A 17,030-nucleotide genomic window follows, 5' to 3' on the forward strand; every position below is an offset into this window, starting at 1 on the left:
TTATTACCTTAGAAACCTTAAATGAACCTCCTATTACCATGGTAAAATACCACATTAAAAATAAGTGGAAATAAACAGGGTGTGCATTTCACCCAAGGGCACACAAGTGAGTCAGTATTTAGTAGTGGCAATAGATTGCTTGAGTATTGCCACCTAGTCCCCATCTTTAACTGCAACCCTCCCTTTTCCATGCATATACAAGCTTAAGTATACACCCACCTCCTTCACATGTGCCAATCCTGGAAAATGGCATGGTGGGGGCAGTTCTCAAAATAAAGATATTTTAGGAAAGCATCCCATAATTGCCTGGCATTTGAAGACACTGTGCTTTTAGTATTTTCTTCCTATTCCTCCCACTCCTTCATTGTTTTTCTAGAGCTCTTTAAGGCACCTTCTATACCTCCGATTCTCTACCTGACATTTCCGTTCACTTAAAAATACGAAATTTCCCCCCAAGGAAATAAATATGATAATTTTATGCTTTTTCTTCAAATCTTCAGGAAAGACAATGATTTATCCTGAGCAGAGTACGCAATTTTAATTCCGGGAGAATCCCCTGAAGACTTGGTTGCCGAGTTTATCTATTGCACACATAGAATCAAAATCATGTTCATTATAAAATAATAACTTACAGATTTTAAATCTTGCTTGATTTTAGGAGAACATAATAGGAGGAAAAAAGTGAAAAAGAAAACTCCCCCCTTTAACTTCATTGTAAAACACAAATATGTTGGATAACAAAAACAATCAGAAAACATTGAAGATTATCTTCCTCTCCATCACCATAACATGAGCTCAAGGGAAGTAGGAAGAGCCCCCAAATGGCAAAACTATGATTGTATTCCAAATACTTCTGTAGCTAACTCAGTAACTAAAAACAGAACGAATGCCAAATATGAATACTGAACAATTGTCACACATTTTACAAAGTGTTGTCAATCCCATTTTAGAGTATTTGAAATGACTATACTATAAAACCTATTTGTTTTTGAAACACCTATGCAACAACATGTACATATTAGCACAACATAGCCTCTCATTTTCTTTAAAGAATTCTTGCTCTTGTGCTATTATTTTATTATACATAGTTTAAAAATTCTTGCTCTTGGGCTACTACCTTATTAGCTATAGTTTTGAAATTCCTGCTCTTAGGCTAAATTATTGCTTTTAGGCTATTCCTTTATTACACATGGTTTTAAAATGTGAAAGCAAAATAATAATTTCATTAAAATACAAGAACAAAAGTGTTGAACTGTCCACACAGACAAGTCCTGAACTCCCTCAGCACACAATTCTGCCAGCGTTATTCAGCACCAGTGAGCAAACGAAATTTGTGGAGAACACGGTGGAATATTATCACAGCAATTTATGAACTTGTCACTTCAGAAATACACTGGAAATATTTCAAAAGAGTGAGATTTGGACAACAGAAACAATCTTCTCCCAATCTCGGCTAACTTACTAAGCTTTGGCTTAGTACAAAACAGGCAGCAGATATAAGAAAAGACAGAGCCTTGCTAAGAATTACGAAACAGAATAAAACAGCTAATTAACTCACCAAATAGCCTTTTGCAAAAAACCTGCATTCTTCTCTTTGTCTCAGGCCTCTGGTTTCCAAAGACAAATTACAGGCTCTCTGACAGAATGATGACAAAAGGGCACATCGTGATCTCTTTTCTGCTATTTCCACTAGAAGAAAACTGAACCACACTGCAGTCTCAAAGAATAAGTACTTCATATGAGCATGCTCAGTATCTAATTTAAATGACTTGGTATTTCAGCTCGGCATGTGATGGCCTACTTCTACACGAACTCTGAGAGCTGCAAATTCAATCGAAGATCATTAACTGCAATAAGTTACACAGAACCACACCAAAGGATAAGTAATTTGTTTTTAACGTCATGATTTTTGTGGTTCTTTTAACTTCATGTGGCTGGAAATGATTATTTCTATACTTTTATTCAAGCAAGTCCTTAGATCTCAGTATTTCTTTAGTAATGCCCACATAAACAACCAAAATGCTAGAATGAACTGGAAATTTCAAGACATCCAAAATGTGATTCCCCCCAAAATATGTCTGACCACGGATAAATTAAACAAACTACAAGCCATTTATATTTTACTTTTTAACCTCTTATTCAGTTCTCTTGTCTCTTCAATAAAAAAAATCATCTGCAAACTAGTAGTATTTTAGTTTCTCCTTTGGAAATATCAGTAAACTGAAATGTTCAGTATCTTTATTAAAAAATGTCTGCTATCTTTAAACTAGCAAACAGGATTTTTCTCACCTATAGACTATACGTTATATAATAGAGTATATGCTTGCATAAAACAGTCCTCATCCAAATATTGAAAAGCTTTAAATAGGACTTTAAAAAGTATTTTTTGCATTTTCAAGAGCAATTTTTATCAAAGTGCCACATGCTCTCACACACACAAATCAACCTGAATAGTTTGCATGCACCATGTGAATGTCATCAAATAACTAATTTGCCTGGTTTGTTAAGTTACTGCAAAGACCACAGAGTTTTTCAGGATGGAAATATGGTCAAGAAGCTTATCCTCTGCTTACTTTGATCATTTCAGTCTTCCAGAAATAGAAATTTACCACAGCAGAGACAGCCCCACCAAAGCAACCAGACAATTCTCAGACGTCCACTTCCCATTTTCACCTTGGGCAGATGAACAAAAACAGGAAGTATCCATACACTCAACACACACCCAGCCTGGGGAAGCAAACCGCTGACAAGAGTGGAGCTGACTGTCTTTAAATGGGCCCAGGAGTTAATTTATGATTTTCCTTTCTTCCTCTTGGTTACTTCTATCACTTCCCCATTGTAAACTACCTCTCCACCCTCCACACAAATGACTCAGGATGTGCACAGTAGCCTTGTCTCCCTCAATCCCCACCCCAAATTAACACGTAAGGCCTGGGAAAGTAAGAAGGCACAGGAAGTTGACAAATTCCATGGCAGCACCCGAGACAAGGTCGCTCATAGATGGTGGGACAAGATATTTAGAGGTTCAGAATGGTTGTAAAAAAAAGAGGTTCAAGCTTTTTTTTTTTTTTTTAAACCACAGAGCCATTTATGGAACCACATTTAATTCTAATACATTTCTAGAAAATAAAAGTGTTAGGTTCAAAGAAAACTACCAACACACCAGTTTCTTCAGCATTCTGCCAAAGCAATTCATTCTTATTGGTCAAGGAAAATTCACTGGGTACAACTGCAAGGGCTGTGGGTGCTGGGTGCGACACATTCTGTCTCTTAAGCAAACAGCTCGGGAAACGAAGGAATACCAAATAAAAGCAAGAGTTATACAAGACATCAAGAAGTGCCAATAAGTTCTGTGCACTGCTATGTCTAGTAAGTTCTGTGTACTGTACATGTCAAGGTAAAGATTCTGCAGAAAAAGTAAGTCACCTAATGTACTCAAGGAAAGTTCTATGATCCCTGAATGAGAAAGGAAACGTCCTTCACTGAAAACAAGCAAACGAAAAAAAAAAGTACTTCTGATCTATAAATATTTGAGAACATATTCTATGTGAGACATGGTGCAAGCAACACAGTGGAAATAAGAAATGAGAAGGACCATCTCTGACTCTAAAAGAGCTCAGAGAGTATGAGGCAAGAGAACAAATAACCAAGGTAAGGTTATCACAGCAGGAGAGAGGTGCCTAGGGAGTCAGGAGGGAAGAGAAAGCATTCGGGTGAAGGGGATTGAGAAAGGGCTTTGCAACAGGGTGAACTTTTTGAAATGCCTGGATGAGGACTGAGCCTCTGGACTAGAAAGGACAGGGAGGAAGGAGAAACTGCCAGGTCGGAGGCTAGGAGGGAGGGCAGCAGATGGCAAGAAGCACTTTGTTTTACACTCTGGAAAATGGAAGAGTTGAGGTCATGTGTTAAAAGGCAGAATGAATGGAGTTCCTGTTGGGGCACAGCAGAAATGAATCCATGAGGATGCAGGTTCGATCCCTGGCTTTGCTCAGTGGGACAAGAATCCAGTGTTGCTGTGAACTGTAGTATAGGTTGCAGAAGCGGCTTGGATCCTGAGTTGCTGTGTCTGTGTTGTAAACCCAACTTTGGAAAGACAGGCAGACATATAAAAAGGAAAAAGAGGCACTCATTCCAGCACACTGCATAGTACTTCCCTTCTCAAACACACTCTTTCGGTTCTTCCGTATCATTTAACAGCTCTTCAATCTGCATATCCTCGCTCATGTACATTCAACCTCAGCATTCTGATTTGAATTTGAGGTCAATTTTGTAATCAATGTATCCTTTGATCTTGCCTAGAGATCCCATTTTTGCTTTTTTTTCCCCCTTCTAAATCTTTCTCTCTCATCACTCTTTTTTCTTTTTTTTTCTTTTTTTTACAGTTGCACTTGCAGCATAAGAAGTTTCTGGGCCAGGGGTTGAATCGAAGCTGCACCTGCCCACCACAGCCGCAGCAACACCAACACCAGATCTGAGTCGCATCTGTGACCTATACCACAGCTCAAGGCAACGCTGGATCCTTAACCCACCAAGTGAGGCCAGGGATTGAACCTGCATCCTCATGGATCCTAGTCGAGTTCATTAACCACAGAGCCATGATGGGAACTCCCAGGAGACCCTGTTTTTACTCTTATTTTACAGATATGGAGCCTGAAGCTTAAGAGGCTCAGCATCCAGTGTCACACAGATAATCAGTACGGGAATCTGGACTGGATTTTGGACCCCCGAACCCACGATCTAAATGAGATCTAAAGGGCAGTAAGCTTATGAAGGAAGCAGAATTACTGAACAAAGGATTTTCAATAGCTGAGGCAATGGGGAGGGGGGACGTTAACTGTAAAGGGAAGAACTGATACTAAGCAAGAAGTAAGGTCTCAAGGCCAGGAGGACTAACCCAGTTTCTATTTAGTTTTATTGAAGTTAAATTTACATTCATAAAACTTATACCTCATAAGTGCACAATTTAATGACTTTTAATAAATGTAAAGGTCATGCAACTGTTACCGCATGCAGTTTTAGAACATTTCCACAACTTCTAAAGATTCCCTTGTGCCCTGTTTGCACTCAGTCTCCACTTCTACCCCCAGCCCCAAGCCACAGGCTCTTGAAGATGAGAAATAAACGACAAGTTAGAAACAACCACTGTTGGAATTCCTGCTGTAGCTCGGCGGTGACGAACATGACTAGTATTCATGAGGATGCGGGTTCAATTCCTGGCCCCACTCAGTGGGTTAACACCCGGTGTTGCTGTGAGCTGTGGTGTAGGCCACAGACGTGGCTGGGATCTCGAACTGCTGTGTTGCTGTGGCTGGTGTAGGCTGGCAGCTGCAGCTCCAATTCAACCCTAGCCTGGAAACTTCCTCCATATGCCATGAGTGCAGCCCTAAAAAAAACCAACCACTGTCTCCACTTCCTTCTCTGGGACAAACGCTCAGTACCACACAGTAATAATCAGTCATTAAGTACTGACTCTATACATCTCATCGGTAAAAGATTCCTGTTTATATTTTACTGCTTTCTAAACTCAGAGATTTTCAGTGGGTATTAATGGAGGAAAAAAAAGTAGAAGCATGGTGATTTTTTTTTTTTTTAAATGCAATCTTAGTTAACATACGATTGGGCTTTTTTTTCAAATGTATAGCAAGAAAGTGAGCTCAGGTAATACACACTGGAAAAAAAAAAAGTGACAGGAAGTCTCTACAAAATCTGGGATAAAGGAATACCTTCTGCATACTAATTTCTTACTGTCTGACAAAAGAAGAATTTTAAATTTTAAAACATATTTTCATAAAATAAACTTAAGTATCCCAGTGACTTTTACTGCAGAGATAAACTCAGCATCTACTTAGCATGTGGCAAGATAATGAATAGACCTAATTATACATTATTTTGGCATTCAAGCTGTCTCCTGCTATAGACAATGCTTAAGACTCTAAAAAATCTCTTCTGCTTTACCAGAAAAACAAAAGCAAAAGCAAAATCTTGCTTCTAAATAAAGACATAAGAGAAAAATATTTTTTAAAAGCGTATTGTGTAAATGAAAAGAAAAAAATAAGGGTGGGGCAGGATAATTTTCTTCTTTCTGCTAAGAGACAGAACAGTATTTATGAGTGCCTCTTTTCCCAAATAAAGATAGTCAATTTCTATCCATCCTGCCTATGAATTCTTAGTCAGCCTGTTAAAATAACTTCATAAGTATTACAGAAATTTGTAACTTTAAAACTTGTCCCCTTTGCTCATTCACTTTACAAATATTTATCAAATTTTTATTTTATAAATCTGACATATTACCTTCTATAAATTTAAGGTGTACAGTGTGTTACTTTGATACATTTATATATTGTAGAATGACCACCACTGGAGGAATATTTATCACATTACATTATTATAGCATAACATTATCATCTATATTCATTATACTTGCAAATATTTATTTATTTATTTATTTATTGGTCTTTTTGCCATTTCTAGGGCCACTTCTGCGGCATATGGAGGTTCCCAGGCTAGGCATCGAATTGGAACTGTAGCCACCAGCCTACACCAGACCCACAGCAACGTGAGATCTGAGCCGAACCTGCGACCTGCACCACAGCTCACGGCAACGCCGGATCCTTAACCCACTGAGCAAGGCCAGGGATCGAATCCACAACCTCATGGTTCCCTAGTCGGATTCGTTAACCACTGAGCCATGATGGGAACTCCACTTGCAAATATTTATTGAGCATCAACTCTGTGTTAGGCACTCGTCTACGTATTAGGGATCCCACAGTAACCAGGTCTGTGCTCTCGGGGGGCTTACATTTTCATGGGGGAAGAAACTCGATAAAGAATGTACCGCTGCCAGTTGATATCCATGGGGGACTGGTTCCAGGAACTCCCATGGACACCAAAATCTGCAGTTGTTCAAGTTCCTTATATAAAATCATGCAGTACTTGCATAACCTATCCTGTATGTTTTAAATCATCTCCAGATTACTTATAATACTTAATGCAATGTAAATGCTATGTAAATAGCTGCTGGCACAAGACATATTCAAGTGTTGCAATTTGGAACTTTCTGTCATTTTTTCCTCTTTTTAAAAAAATTTTATGGCCGCACCCACAGCATATGGAAATTCCTGGGCCAGTTACTGAATCTGAACCACAACTGCGACCTACGCCACAGCTGCAGCAATGGTGGATCCTTTAAACCACTGCACCAGGCCAGGGATCAAATCCACACCTCCACAGAGGCCCAAGCTGGTGCAGTCAGATTCTTAACCCACTGTGCCATGGCAGGAACTCCCCATTATTTTTTTTTTTCCAAATATTTTCAACCTCTGTTTGGTTGAATCTCAGGATGCAGAACCATGGATATGGAGGGCCAGCTATAACACTGTGGGAGAAGTCTATGTCAAGAACTAAGTTAAGTCACTGAGTGAATGGATGGATGGCCAATAAAAGTCCTGAGGAGGTGACATGTAAGCACTGGTTTAAACAATGGCAGAAAAGGGGGAAAGAAATCTAGATGGGGTAGATGGTGAAAAGGCTCTAACGATGGCATACCTAAAGCAAGCTAGAAAGCCTGGGTGGCCAGAGTGTGATGATAGCTGAGGGCAAGAGTTAAGAGATGAGGTCTAAGAGGTGGCAGGTCCACTAGAATCAGATTTACGAGCCAGAGAAGGGACTTTGGATTCTATTCGAAGTGCTGTGGAAGGCTGCTCAAAGGCTGTAATACAATGTGATTTACATTTGCTATTTTAAGAAGATGCCTTTGACAAATACCATATGATATCACTTATATATGGAACCTAAAATATGGCACAAATGAACCTATCGACAAAACAGAAACAGACACACAGATGTAGAGAAGAGACTCGTGGTTGCTGGGGGGGGGGAGTGGGATGGACTGAGAGTTTGGGGTTAGTAGATGCAAACTGTTACATTTAGAATAAACAACAGGTCCTACTGTATAGCACAGGGAACTATAGCCAATCTCCTGGGATAGACTATGATGGAAAAGAATACATACACACACACACACACACACACACACACACACACATGCATTTTTTGGTTTTGTTTTGTTTTGCTATATTTAGAGCCGTTACGGCCTATGGAGGTTCCCAGGCTAAGGGTCGAATTGGAGCTGTAGCTACTGGCCTACACCACAGCCACAGCAACTTAGGATCTGAGCTGTGACCTTAATCCATGAGCAAGATCAGGAATCTAACCCGAGTCCTCATGGATCCTAGTCAGGTTCGTTAACCACTGAGCCATGAAGGGAACTCTGAAAAGAATATTTTAAAAAAATGTGTGTGAGTGTGTGTGTATCTGAGTCACTTTGCTGTACAGGAGGTATTAGTACAACACTGTCAATCAATTACATTTTAATTAAAAGAAAAAGAAGATGCCTTTGGCTACAGTGTGGAGAATGGATTGTAAAGGGTCAAGAGGAGAAGCATGAATAGTTGAGAGGTCACAGGAAGTGTCTGGTGAGAGGTGATGGTTGCACAGAAGGAGGTAAAGCAGAGAGAGAAAGTGAGCAGATATGGGAGGTTTTTGGGGAGGAAGAAGAGTCAACAGAGTCACTGATAGACCGGAGGTTGGGGGGTGGGTAGGTGAAGGAAAGAGAAATTAAGGAAGGTGCTAGGTTGTTTTTGTTTGTTTCTGACGGTTTCCACTAGATACTATGTGGAGAGGTCAGTGGGTGGAGAAGTGGGAGAAGGTCTGGCTGAAGACGTGGGTTTAGGGGTGACTGGCACATGGTGTGCAAAGTGCCTTGGGAGTGAGTGAGGTGATGGAAAAGAGAACACAGGACAGATGCTGGGCTCTCATCGATCCACAGTGCCTACTCTGTGCCAGACCCTACGCTAGGAAGGAACTTAGAATATGGCTGAAAAAGCCAGATCCTTGCCCTCACAGAGCTTATACTCTCTCAGAGAAGACAAATACAACATAACAAATATGTAAACTGTATAGTATGACAGTATATAGTAAACTGTATACTCTCTCAGAGAAGACAAATACAACATAACAAATATGTAAACTGTATAGTAAGTGCTATGAAAAAAAGAAAAAGCAGAGGAATGAAGGGGTGGCTAGAGTGATGGAGGTAAAGGGAGGGTCAGAGTGAGCCTCACTCAAAAGATGAGATGTGGAGTTCCCGTCGTGGCGCAGTGGTTAACGAATCCGACTGGGAACCATGAGGTTGTGGGTTCGGTCCCTGCCCTTGATCAGTGGGTTAACGATCCGGCGTTGCCGTGAGCTGTGGTGTAGGTCGCAGACTCGGCTCGGATCCCGCGTTGCTGTGGCTCTGGCGTAGGCCGGTGGCTGCAGCTCCGATTGGACCCCTAGCCTGGGAACCTCCATATGCCGCGGGAGCGGCCCAATAAATAGCAACAACAACAAAAAGACAAAAAAAAAAAAAAAAAAGATGAGATGTGCACAAAGGGCCAGGCAGAGGGAAAGGGTAGCACCAAGCCTGGAATATAAGTAAGATATAGTCTTATAAGCAAGGTAAGGTATAAGTAAGGCAGCGATATAAGTAAGATCTTCTAAAATAAGTATCACCAGCATAACTAAAGAATGGTAGGGAGACCAATATGGCTGGAGCATAAGAAAAAGAACCAGCAGCCAGAAAAGCAGTATGCAACCCAGAAGTGAATGATGTTATTGAAGCCAAGGCAGAAAGAAAAGGGTGTCAAGGACCAACTATGAGGAATGCTGCCAAGAGGATAAGTAAGACCAGAACAAAGAAGTTCTCAATGCTGGCAGTGCAATGTGGAGCCGGTAGAGAAGAGAGCCATCTCTATGGAAGACAAGGAAAGAGGTCCAGCTGGCAGGTGGTATATTCACTTCTAAAGGTACTAGGACAAGCTGGTTCTGAGGACTTAACAAAGTTCTTGGTCATCAAATAAGGATTTACAAATTTTAATAATGTCAACATCACCAATTCTGGAATCCAAAAAGCTCATTTTGCTTATTTTCTCACTCAATGATAAACCACTCAAAAACCACTACTCTAAGCTATTTCTTAAACAAACAAACAAACAAAAAAGAGCTAAAAACTCAAAAGCCAGAGAAACAACTTCAGCAGCAACATGGTACCAACCTATTGAGAATCATTCCAGGTGTTGTGGATATATACTTGATCTTTCATTTGTACAAGAACATTGTCAGGTAGGTTTCACTAACCACATCCTAATATGAGGAAAGGTCAAAGACAGCCCACCTTTCAACTGCTAGGAAACGAGGGGAGGGGTTAGGAGGTCTATGTTTTCTCTCTGCCACCTAGTGCCTCTCATCTATTCATAGGTACCTAAAACGAAGAGGGCAGACAGGGTAGGTTTTCTTGCTTCATAAGACACTCTTGCTAGCTAGACATGATAATTTTTAAGTTTTACTTTCATTTTATATTTTCTCCTTTCTCCCTTCTATCCATCTATCCATCCACCCCTTTCTTCTATCATTTATAAATACGTACCAGTCTACTTATATAGTGAAGGGAAGAGACATTCTATATGCAAAGTCCCATTGCATTTTAGAAAAATTTCTTTTCTAAATAAATAAATATCTTCCAAAATAAGCATCACTGCTTTTCTAAATAAATAAGTATCTTCCAAAATAAGCATCACTGCTGTATAAAAGGTATAATTAACCAATACATCAACAATGATGACAAATTGTGATCCTCATTTAAATAAATGACTAAAATGACACCTGGAATTAGGTTAGTTATCTTAACGTTCTTTTGGAAAAAATTACTTCCTGACAGTTTGTGGTTCAAGTTTTTCACTAACACATTTAACAATATATACAATTTTATAGTCTAATGATTTATCAACTCTAAAAATCACCTTTCTATGGTAATTTAAAAAAATTTGCTTGAAACAGTAGATCCCTAAAAAAGTGTAAATCGGTACTAGCATCTAAAATGTAATCTGTTGATGAATGAGCAAAGGAGATTTTTCAAGGAGTTTAAGAAAGGGTTACAAGACCTCATGACACAGAAACAAAATCCTACTGGAGAAATTAGACTCGGTATATACCATTCCAGGTCATGGAAAGAACGTAACTATTGCTTTTCAAAAATCATGTGGGTTGACAGATCCACTTCGGTCCACTCAACTAGTGCAGGTAAGGAGAGCCCCAGATGCTCATTAGGTAAAACTCTAACAAACAGCAACAAGAGAGAAAACAAGATGCCAAAAGTGAAAGGGCAACTCTACAGGAACGGCTGCATAAACTAAAGGATCTGTATGTACTATGGAGCATGTGGTGCGGCTGTTAAAGTAGCAGGGTGGATCTGCGTGCCCCTCTGGCAGGTGTCTCTGGGGCAGGTACACCATCTCCAAAGCTGCTGAGAGAACAGTGAATGTCAGCAGCATGGGCTAAGGCTACTTTCAGGTTTTATGTGGTACTCTTCGGTGTTAGAGACAGTGTTTCCACAGCATCTATTACTCACCCAATTAACAATAAAAAGGGGGAAAAGGAAGTGAAAGAAAGAAGAGGCGGGAAGAAGGGAAAACAGAAAGGAAAGAAGAAGAGCTGGGAATAAGGTGACAGGTATATGGACAAGCAGCATGGCATGCAGAGATCTGGAGTAGGTGCCCCCAGATTCAAATCCTAGTCCCGCTACTAAATGTGGGCAAGTTAAGCAAGTTAAGCCCTTTAAGGTTCAGTTTACTCATGCATTGAGTGAGTATAACACTGTCTCTAACCCTTTGGAGTTACTAAATGAGCTAAGTTTTGAAATGTGCCTGCCATAATAAGTGCCCAATAAACGGTAGTTATTAATCTCAGAAAATTCTAAAATAACAGTAGTTTTAATAATGACCATGAAGCCAGCCCAGCAGGAGAATATAAGCTGCCGGTACTATCATAAATACATCTCATTTGGGATCTCCTAGTCCCACTGAGTGTCTAGCATCTCGTCCTCACTCATCTGACCTTGAGCCCTAAACTGGTGTTTCCTACCCAGAAATTTCATTTTTCAATTTGTCTACAGTATATCCCAAGACCATTTAGGACCTGTATCTCTTCCAGTCATACTGCCCACCCTGAATGCCCCATTACTCAGAGGCATGTTCTTAAGACTATATTTTTCATGTTTAAAGAAAAAAGAAATCAAAAGTCTAATCATAAACCAGAACAGATTTCAAAGTAAACAACATGCCTAAGATTTCAAACAATAACATTCCTAACTTACAATTCAATTTTAAATTGCTTTTTCACAATAACCTAATTCAGTCATAATGTTCACATTTGCTTTTCTAATGTTGCCCCCCCCCCGTGAGCCCCATGCAAAGCTCATGAATTATCGTAATAAAGTGTTGCCTAATGAAGCATTATTCTTGTGAATCTCACTGTTCTACCCCTCTTCTAATTATTAAGACTTTTCTTCTAAAAAAATCAAAACACTTAACATTGCACCTTCTTTTGTGTTTAGAAGTTCACTTACGTGCTACGGTCCCTGAACTGATGCATCTCATCAACACTACAAAACCTCATTGTATTTAAAAGTCTAAAATCTAGAGCAGGAGTTAACAAACTTATTCTGCAAAGGGCAGCAAATATTTTGGGCTTTGTGGACCAGTCTTGGTCACAACTGTCACCCCTGGCATTGTAGAGAGAAAGTAGTCACAGACAGTATGTAAAATCAAATGAACATGGCTGCATTCCAATAAAACTTTATTTACAAAAACAGGCAGCAGGCTGGATTTGGTCCACAAGACACTGCTGCCAACTCCTAGTCTGGAGCAGCATTTAAGTGGAATGCGTATGACAGTCTTCTATCTACTCCATGTAAGTTCAGTGACACCTGTCTCTGACCAATCAGTTGATGGGTCATTTTACTTATTCATGATGATCAGTATTACTAATTTTACTAAATTATTTTCTATCCTTATTAATTTAATTTGGATTCTTCCCACTATTTAACTAGTTTTCATAATTCTGAACTTTAAATATAACTTGCTTAATGATTCAGTATTTCCTCATGAATCTCATTTTCTAAAATTTATCATTTTTATACCTCTGGATTCTCTCCAAATTTCCTGTGAAAAGCAGAAATGTCAGAACTTCCCTGCCAATTAAATGCCTTACAAAATTCAAAAATAAAACAAGCATTTACACATTTCCTTTTCCCTTCGTTAAAAATTCAAGGTCACGATTGATAAAGATATCCTTTTAAGGAACGGCAGCCAGCCTCTAGGATAGCCATGGATCCTCACCTGCTGGCACTCACATCTTTGTACCACCCCCTTTTGGCCCCTCTCTTGGTCCAGCATTGCTTGCTCTGGACAAAGCCAGATGCCATGTCATGAGGGCCATGTAGCCTGGCAGAGAAGTCCACGTGGAGAGAAACCAACTGACCAGCTCCAACCTGCCATCCATGTGGTCCTCCAGCCCCAGCTATGAAGCTTCCAGAGACTGAAGTCCCAGCCAACAGCAAACCACAACCTTATAAGACGCTCTGAGCCAGAACTGCCCTACAGAGCAGCTCTAGAACTCCTGCCCTGCAGGAAAGATAAGAAATGAAAAGATGATGATAAGAAATGGTTGGAGGTGATTCAAAGCTACAGGGGATACCACTCATCTGATTAGGTTACAGTTTAGCTTGTTTATTATTTTTTATTAAAGTATAGTTGACTTACAATGTTGTGCCAATTTCTGCTGTACAGCAAAGTGATTTAGTTATAATCTATACATCCATTCTTTTTTTTTGATATTCTTTTCTGTCACAGTCTATCCCAGGAGATTGGTTATAGTTCTCCATGCCGTAAGGAGCAGTTGAGCTTATTTTTTGTAACTATTTTGGTGGGTGGCAGCTGCAGTTGATAAACAATCATCTCCCCTCCTGCACTATGATGGGTTTAGGGGAGGACACTGGTATTATCAACAGTATTAGGCTGTATGGTCATCTTTTTTTTTTTTTTTTTCTTTTTCTTTTTTGGTATGGTCATCTTGACTGCTGTGCTGTGTTTGTTCAACAACACTCAACAGAAACTTGATACTTGCTATGTGGAAGGCTGTGTGCCAGCCTATCAAGATAGTTTGATTTCTATACACTGGCACATGACTCACAACAGTGATATGCAAAAAACCATCCTTACTTCACCTCTGTTCTTGCCCATGTGAATCTCACTGTTGCCCGGGGCAGTATTTTTAAACCCTGGTCTGACCCATTAAAGGATAATAAAATGCAGTTAATGGGATGCTTTCTACTAGCACTTTTAAATAATGACACAGAAGAGAAGGTATAAGTAGTAACGGGAAATTTTCTCCTTTCAGTTTTTTTCTTTTTTTAGGGCCACACCTCTGGTATATGCGGGTTCCCAGGCTAGGGGTTCAACTGGAGCTGTTCCCACCAGCCTATATCACAGCCACAGCCACGCAGGATCCGAGCCACATCTGCAACCTACACCACAGCTCATGGCAACGCTGGATCCTTAACCACTGAGCAAGGCCAAGGATCAAAACTGCGTCCTCATGGATAGTGGTCAGGTTCATTAACTGCTGAGCCACGACAGGAACTCCTCCTTTCAGTTTTATATAAAGAAATGTATATATTTGTATACGAACAGTGGGTCATGCAATAATATGCATTTCTTGTTGTGGATAATGGTCAAAAAAGTTTAACACCGGTGACATAATGCCAAACAAGTTAACGCCCTAGAAAACTGAGTCACCACGCTCCCCCAGTTCTCACCATCTCTCATTCTCTTCTGACTTCTCTTCTCTCTGCCTGTTAAATATCTGGACCTTGTTTTCACATTGATATTTTAAAATCCATGTGGAAGTCAGGTCTGGCCAGATGCTTTTTCCTCACATTAGTCCTTCCCATTCTGAGGGTTGAGAATAGGGCAGTCCCTTGTCCTTGGAGACACCCCCTTTGCAACATGCTTCGTGGCTGTCTCAAAAGAATAAGGCAAACAAGAGGAGGAAGATCACATAGGGAACTTGAAATGACCCCGAGGTCACTGTGATTTCTGACTAAATGAATCATCTTCACTTCTAGAACACACTGGAAATAATTAGATACGCTGGGCTGATTTTTAACTCTATAATGTCCTAGCAACAATTATATTTTCCATCAGGTGGGCTTTCAGATCATTATTACTTATATGCAGTAGGTAAAAGCTTTGCTCTTATAATCAGGGCTACAGACATAGGACGTATCTTGCGTGCAGAAGAATCTTCCGGCTCTCTCTTCTCTAGTGCCCAGTACAAGCTTTGCATTAAGCTGATGAATGAATAAATATCAAGAAAAAGGCATTTCAGTAAATAAAACAGTTTTATCTGATCAATGGAAATTCAATTACTTATTTGCAATGCCTAATGAGAAAGCAGTATTATCCGTAAGGAAGTTTTACCAGCTTTAAGCCAATACTTCATTCACTGAAAAATATAAATAACTAGTAGGAGTTTCTGTTGTGGCTCAGCAGTAATGAACTTGACTAGTATCCATGAGGACGCAGGTTCAATTCCTGGCTTCACTCAGTGAATTAAAAATCCAGCGTTGCCATGAGCTGTGGTGCAGGTCACAGACGCAGCTTGGATCCTGCGTGGGCTGTGGCTATGGCTGTGGCTGTGGCCAGCGCCTTGTAGCTCAGATTTGATCTCCAGTCTGGGAATTTCCACATGCCACGGGTGTAGTCCTAAAAAGACAAAAGAAAAAAGAAAGAAAGAAAAAAAAAAAAAAAAAACAGAAAAAGAAAATATAAATCACTAATAAATAGAGCAAAACATTTCCTAAAACTAATAGAAGGGTTTCAAAGTTACTCAGAAAATGAGATGGAATAAACGACAATGACGAAAAAAGCCCTGGGTGATGGTTCTATTGGGAATTGATGGTTTTCTTCTATTAAAAAGGCACAGTGAAGCTTCAGAAAAGCCATGGAAAAAATGATTCTAGGAGGAAGACTGAGCTGATTAGTAGTTTCTAAAAAACATGCTAGGAGGGGAAATGGGAAATCAACATGTTGTAACCAGATCTCAAGATTTAATAAGAAAACGGATTGATGTCTTCAGAAAAGCACAGAAGAGCAAGTAATCAAATTCCTTGAGAATGAGATCAAGAAAAGAAGGGGGGGGGAATTAAGTCACAAAAAGCTCCACTGAAAGTTCTGACTCTTTCTAAAAGCTCTCTTGCTAAGCAACATTCCCGATTTTTCTTAATTGTTCAAAAAGCAGTTCTTTTTCATGTCAATAACATTTTAGTGCAGTTATGTCATCCTTGGCCTATCGCTGGTCCAGACAAGAGTCAAGAAGACGTACTATAGTCCATTTATTGGCCTAACCAGCACAAATATGTTGACATCTGCCAAATTTATTTCTCTTACCCACTCCTGAGTTCCAGACTCACAGACCCAGACTGCCCACCTGAAATCTCCACGAGGCTCCCTCACGGACATCTCAAACTAACCCTCTCAAACTAACCCTTTATGTAAACCATCCCTAGATCTCCCACCTTCAATAGACACCTCCTCTCCAACTCCCCACCTTGCTCACCCTCCAAAAGAACAAACTATTTTTCTCATTTCTTTAATCTTTTTTTTTTTTTTTTTTTTTTTAAGAGCCACACCCGCAGCACAGGGAGGTTCCTAGGCTAGGGGTCGAATCAGAGCTTGTGGCCACTGGCCTACTCCACGGCCACAGCAATGCCAGATTCGAGCCGCATCTGCGGTCTACACCATAGCTCACAGCAACACCAATGGAGTTAACCCACTGATGGAGGCCAGGGATCGACCGTGAGTCCTCATGGATACTAGTCAGATTCGCTTCGGCTGAGCCTTGCTCAGTGGGTTAAGGATCCAACCTTGCCACGAGCTACAGTGTAGGTCTAAGATGCAGATCTATCTTTGCTGTGGCTGTGCTGTGCCATAGGCCAGCAGCTGCAGCTCTGATTCGACCTCTAGCCTGGGAACTTCAATATGCCACACATGCAGCCATAAAAATCTATCAACCAATCAATCAATCAAACATGGAACTTCTACCCAGCTGCACACATCACAGAACTAGAAATTATTAAATTATTCCTCCCGTGT

At 40.2% G+C, this 17,030-nt stretch overlaps 1 protein-coding gene across 13 annotated transcripts in view; it reads right to left on the reverse strand.

The window, feature by feature from the left end:
- Nucleotides 1-17,030, reverse strand: part of PLEKHA5 (pleckstrin homology domain containing A5) — a 256,164-nt gene that overhangs the window by 166,131 nt on the left and 73,003 nt on the right. The window contains exons 4-5 of one of the 13 annotated variants that reach the window (XR_002344091.1): nucleotides 14,693-14,893; nucleotides 11,939-13,499 (exon numbers count right to left, since the gene is read on the reverse strand). The exons of 9 other annotated variants lie outside the window; for them this stretch is intronic. Coding sequence is in view for 1 of the 4 variants with exons in the window: in XM_021092282.1 (XP_020947941.1) it covers nucleotides 14,809-14,893 (85 nt within the window). In the remaining 3 variants the exon portion in view is untranslated. Of the gene's footprint in view, nucleotides 1-1,558; nucleotides 4,418-11,938; nucleotides 13,500-14,454; nucleotides 14,894-17,030 lie in introns of those variants that run through there. 3 more of the 13 variants (XR_002344092.1, XM_021092273.1, XM_021092282.1) reach the window with 3 other exon arrangements.

The sequence above is a fragment of the Sus scrofa genome, chromosome 5, assembly GCF_000003025.6.
Source record: "Sus scrofa isolate TJ Tabasco breed Duroc chromosome 5, Sscrofa11.1, whole genome shotgun sequence".
NCBI classification, from domain to species: Eukaryota; Metazoa; Chordata; class Mammalia; order Artiodactyla; family Suidae; genus Sus; species Sus scrofa.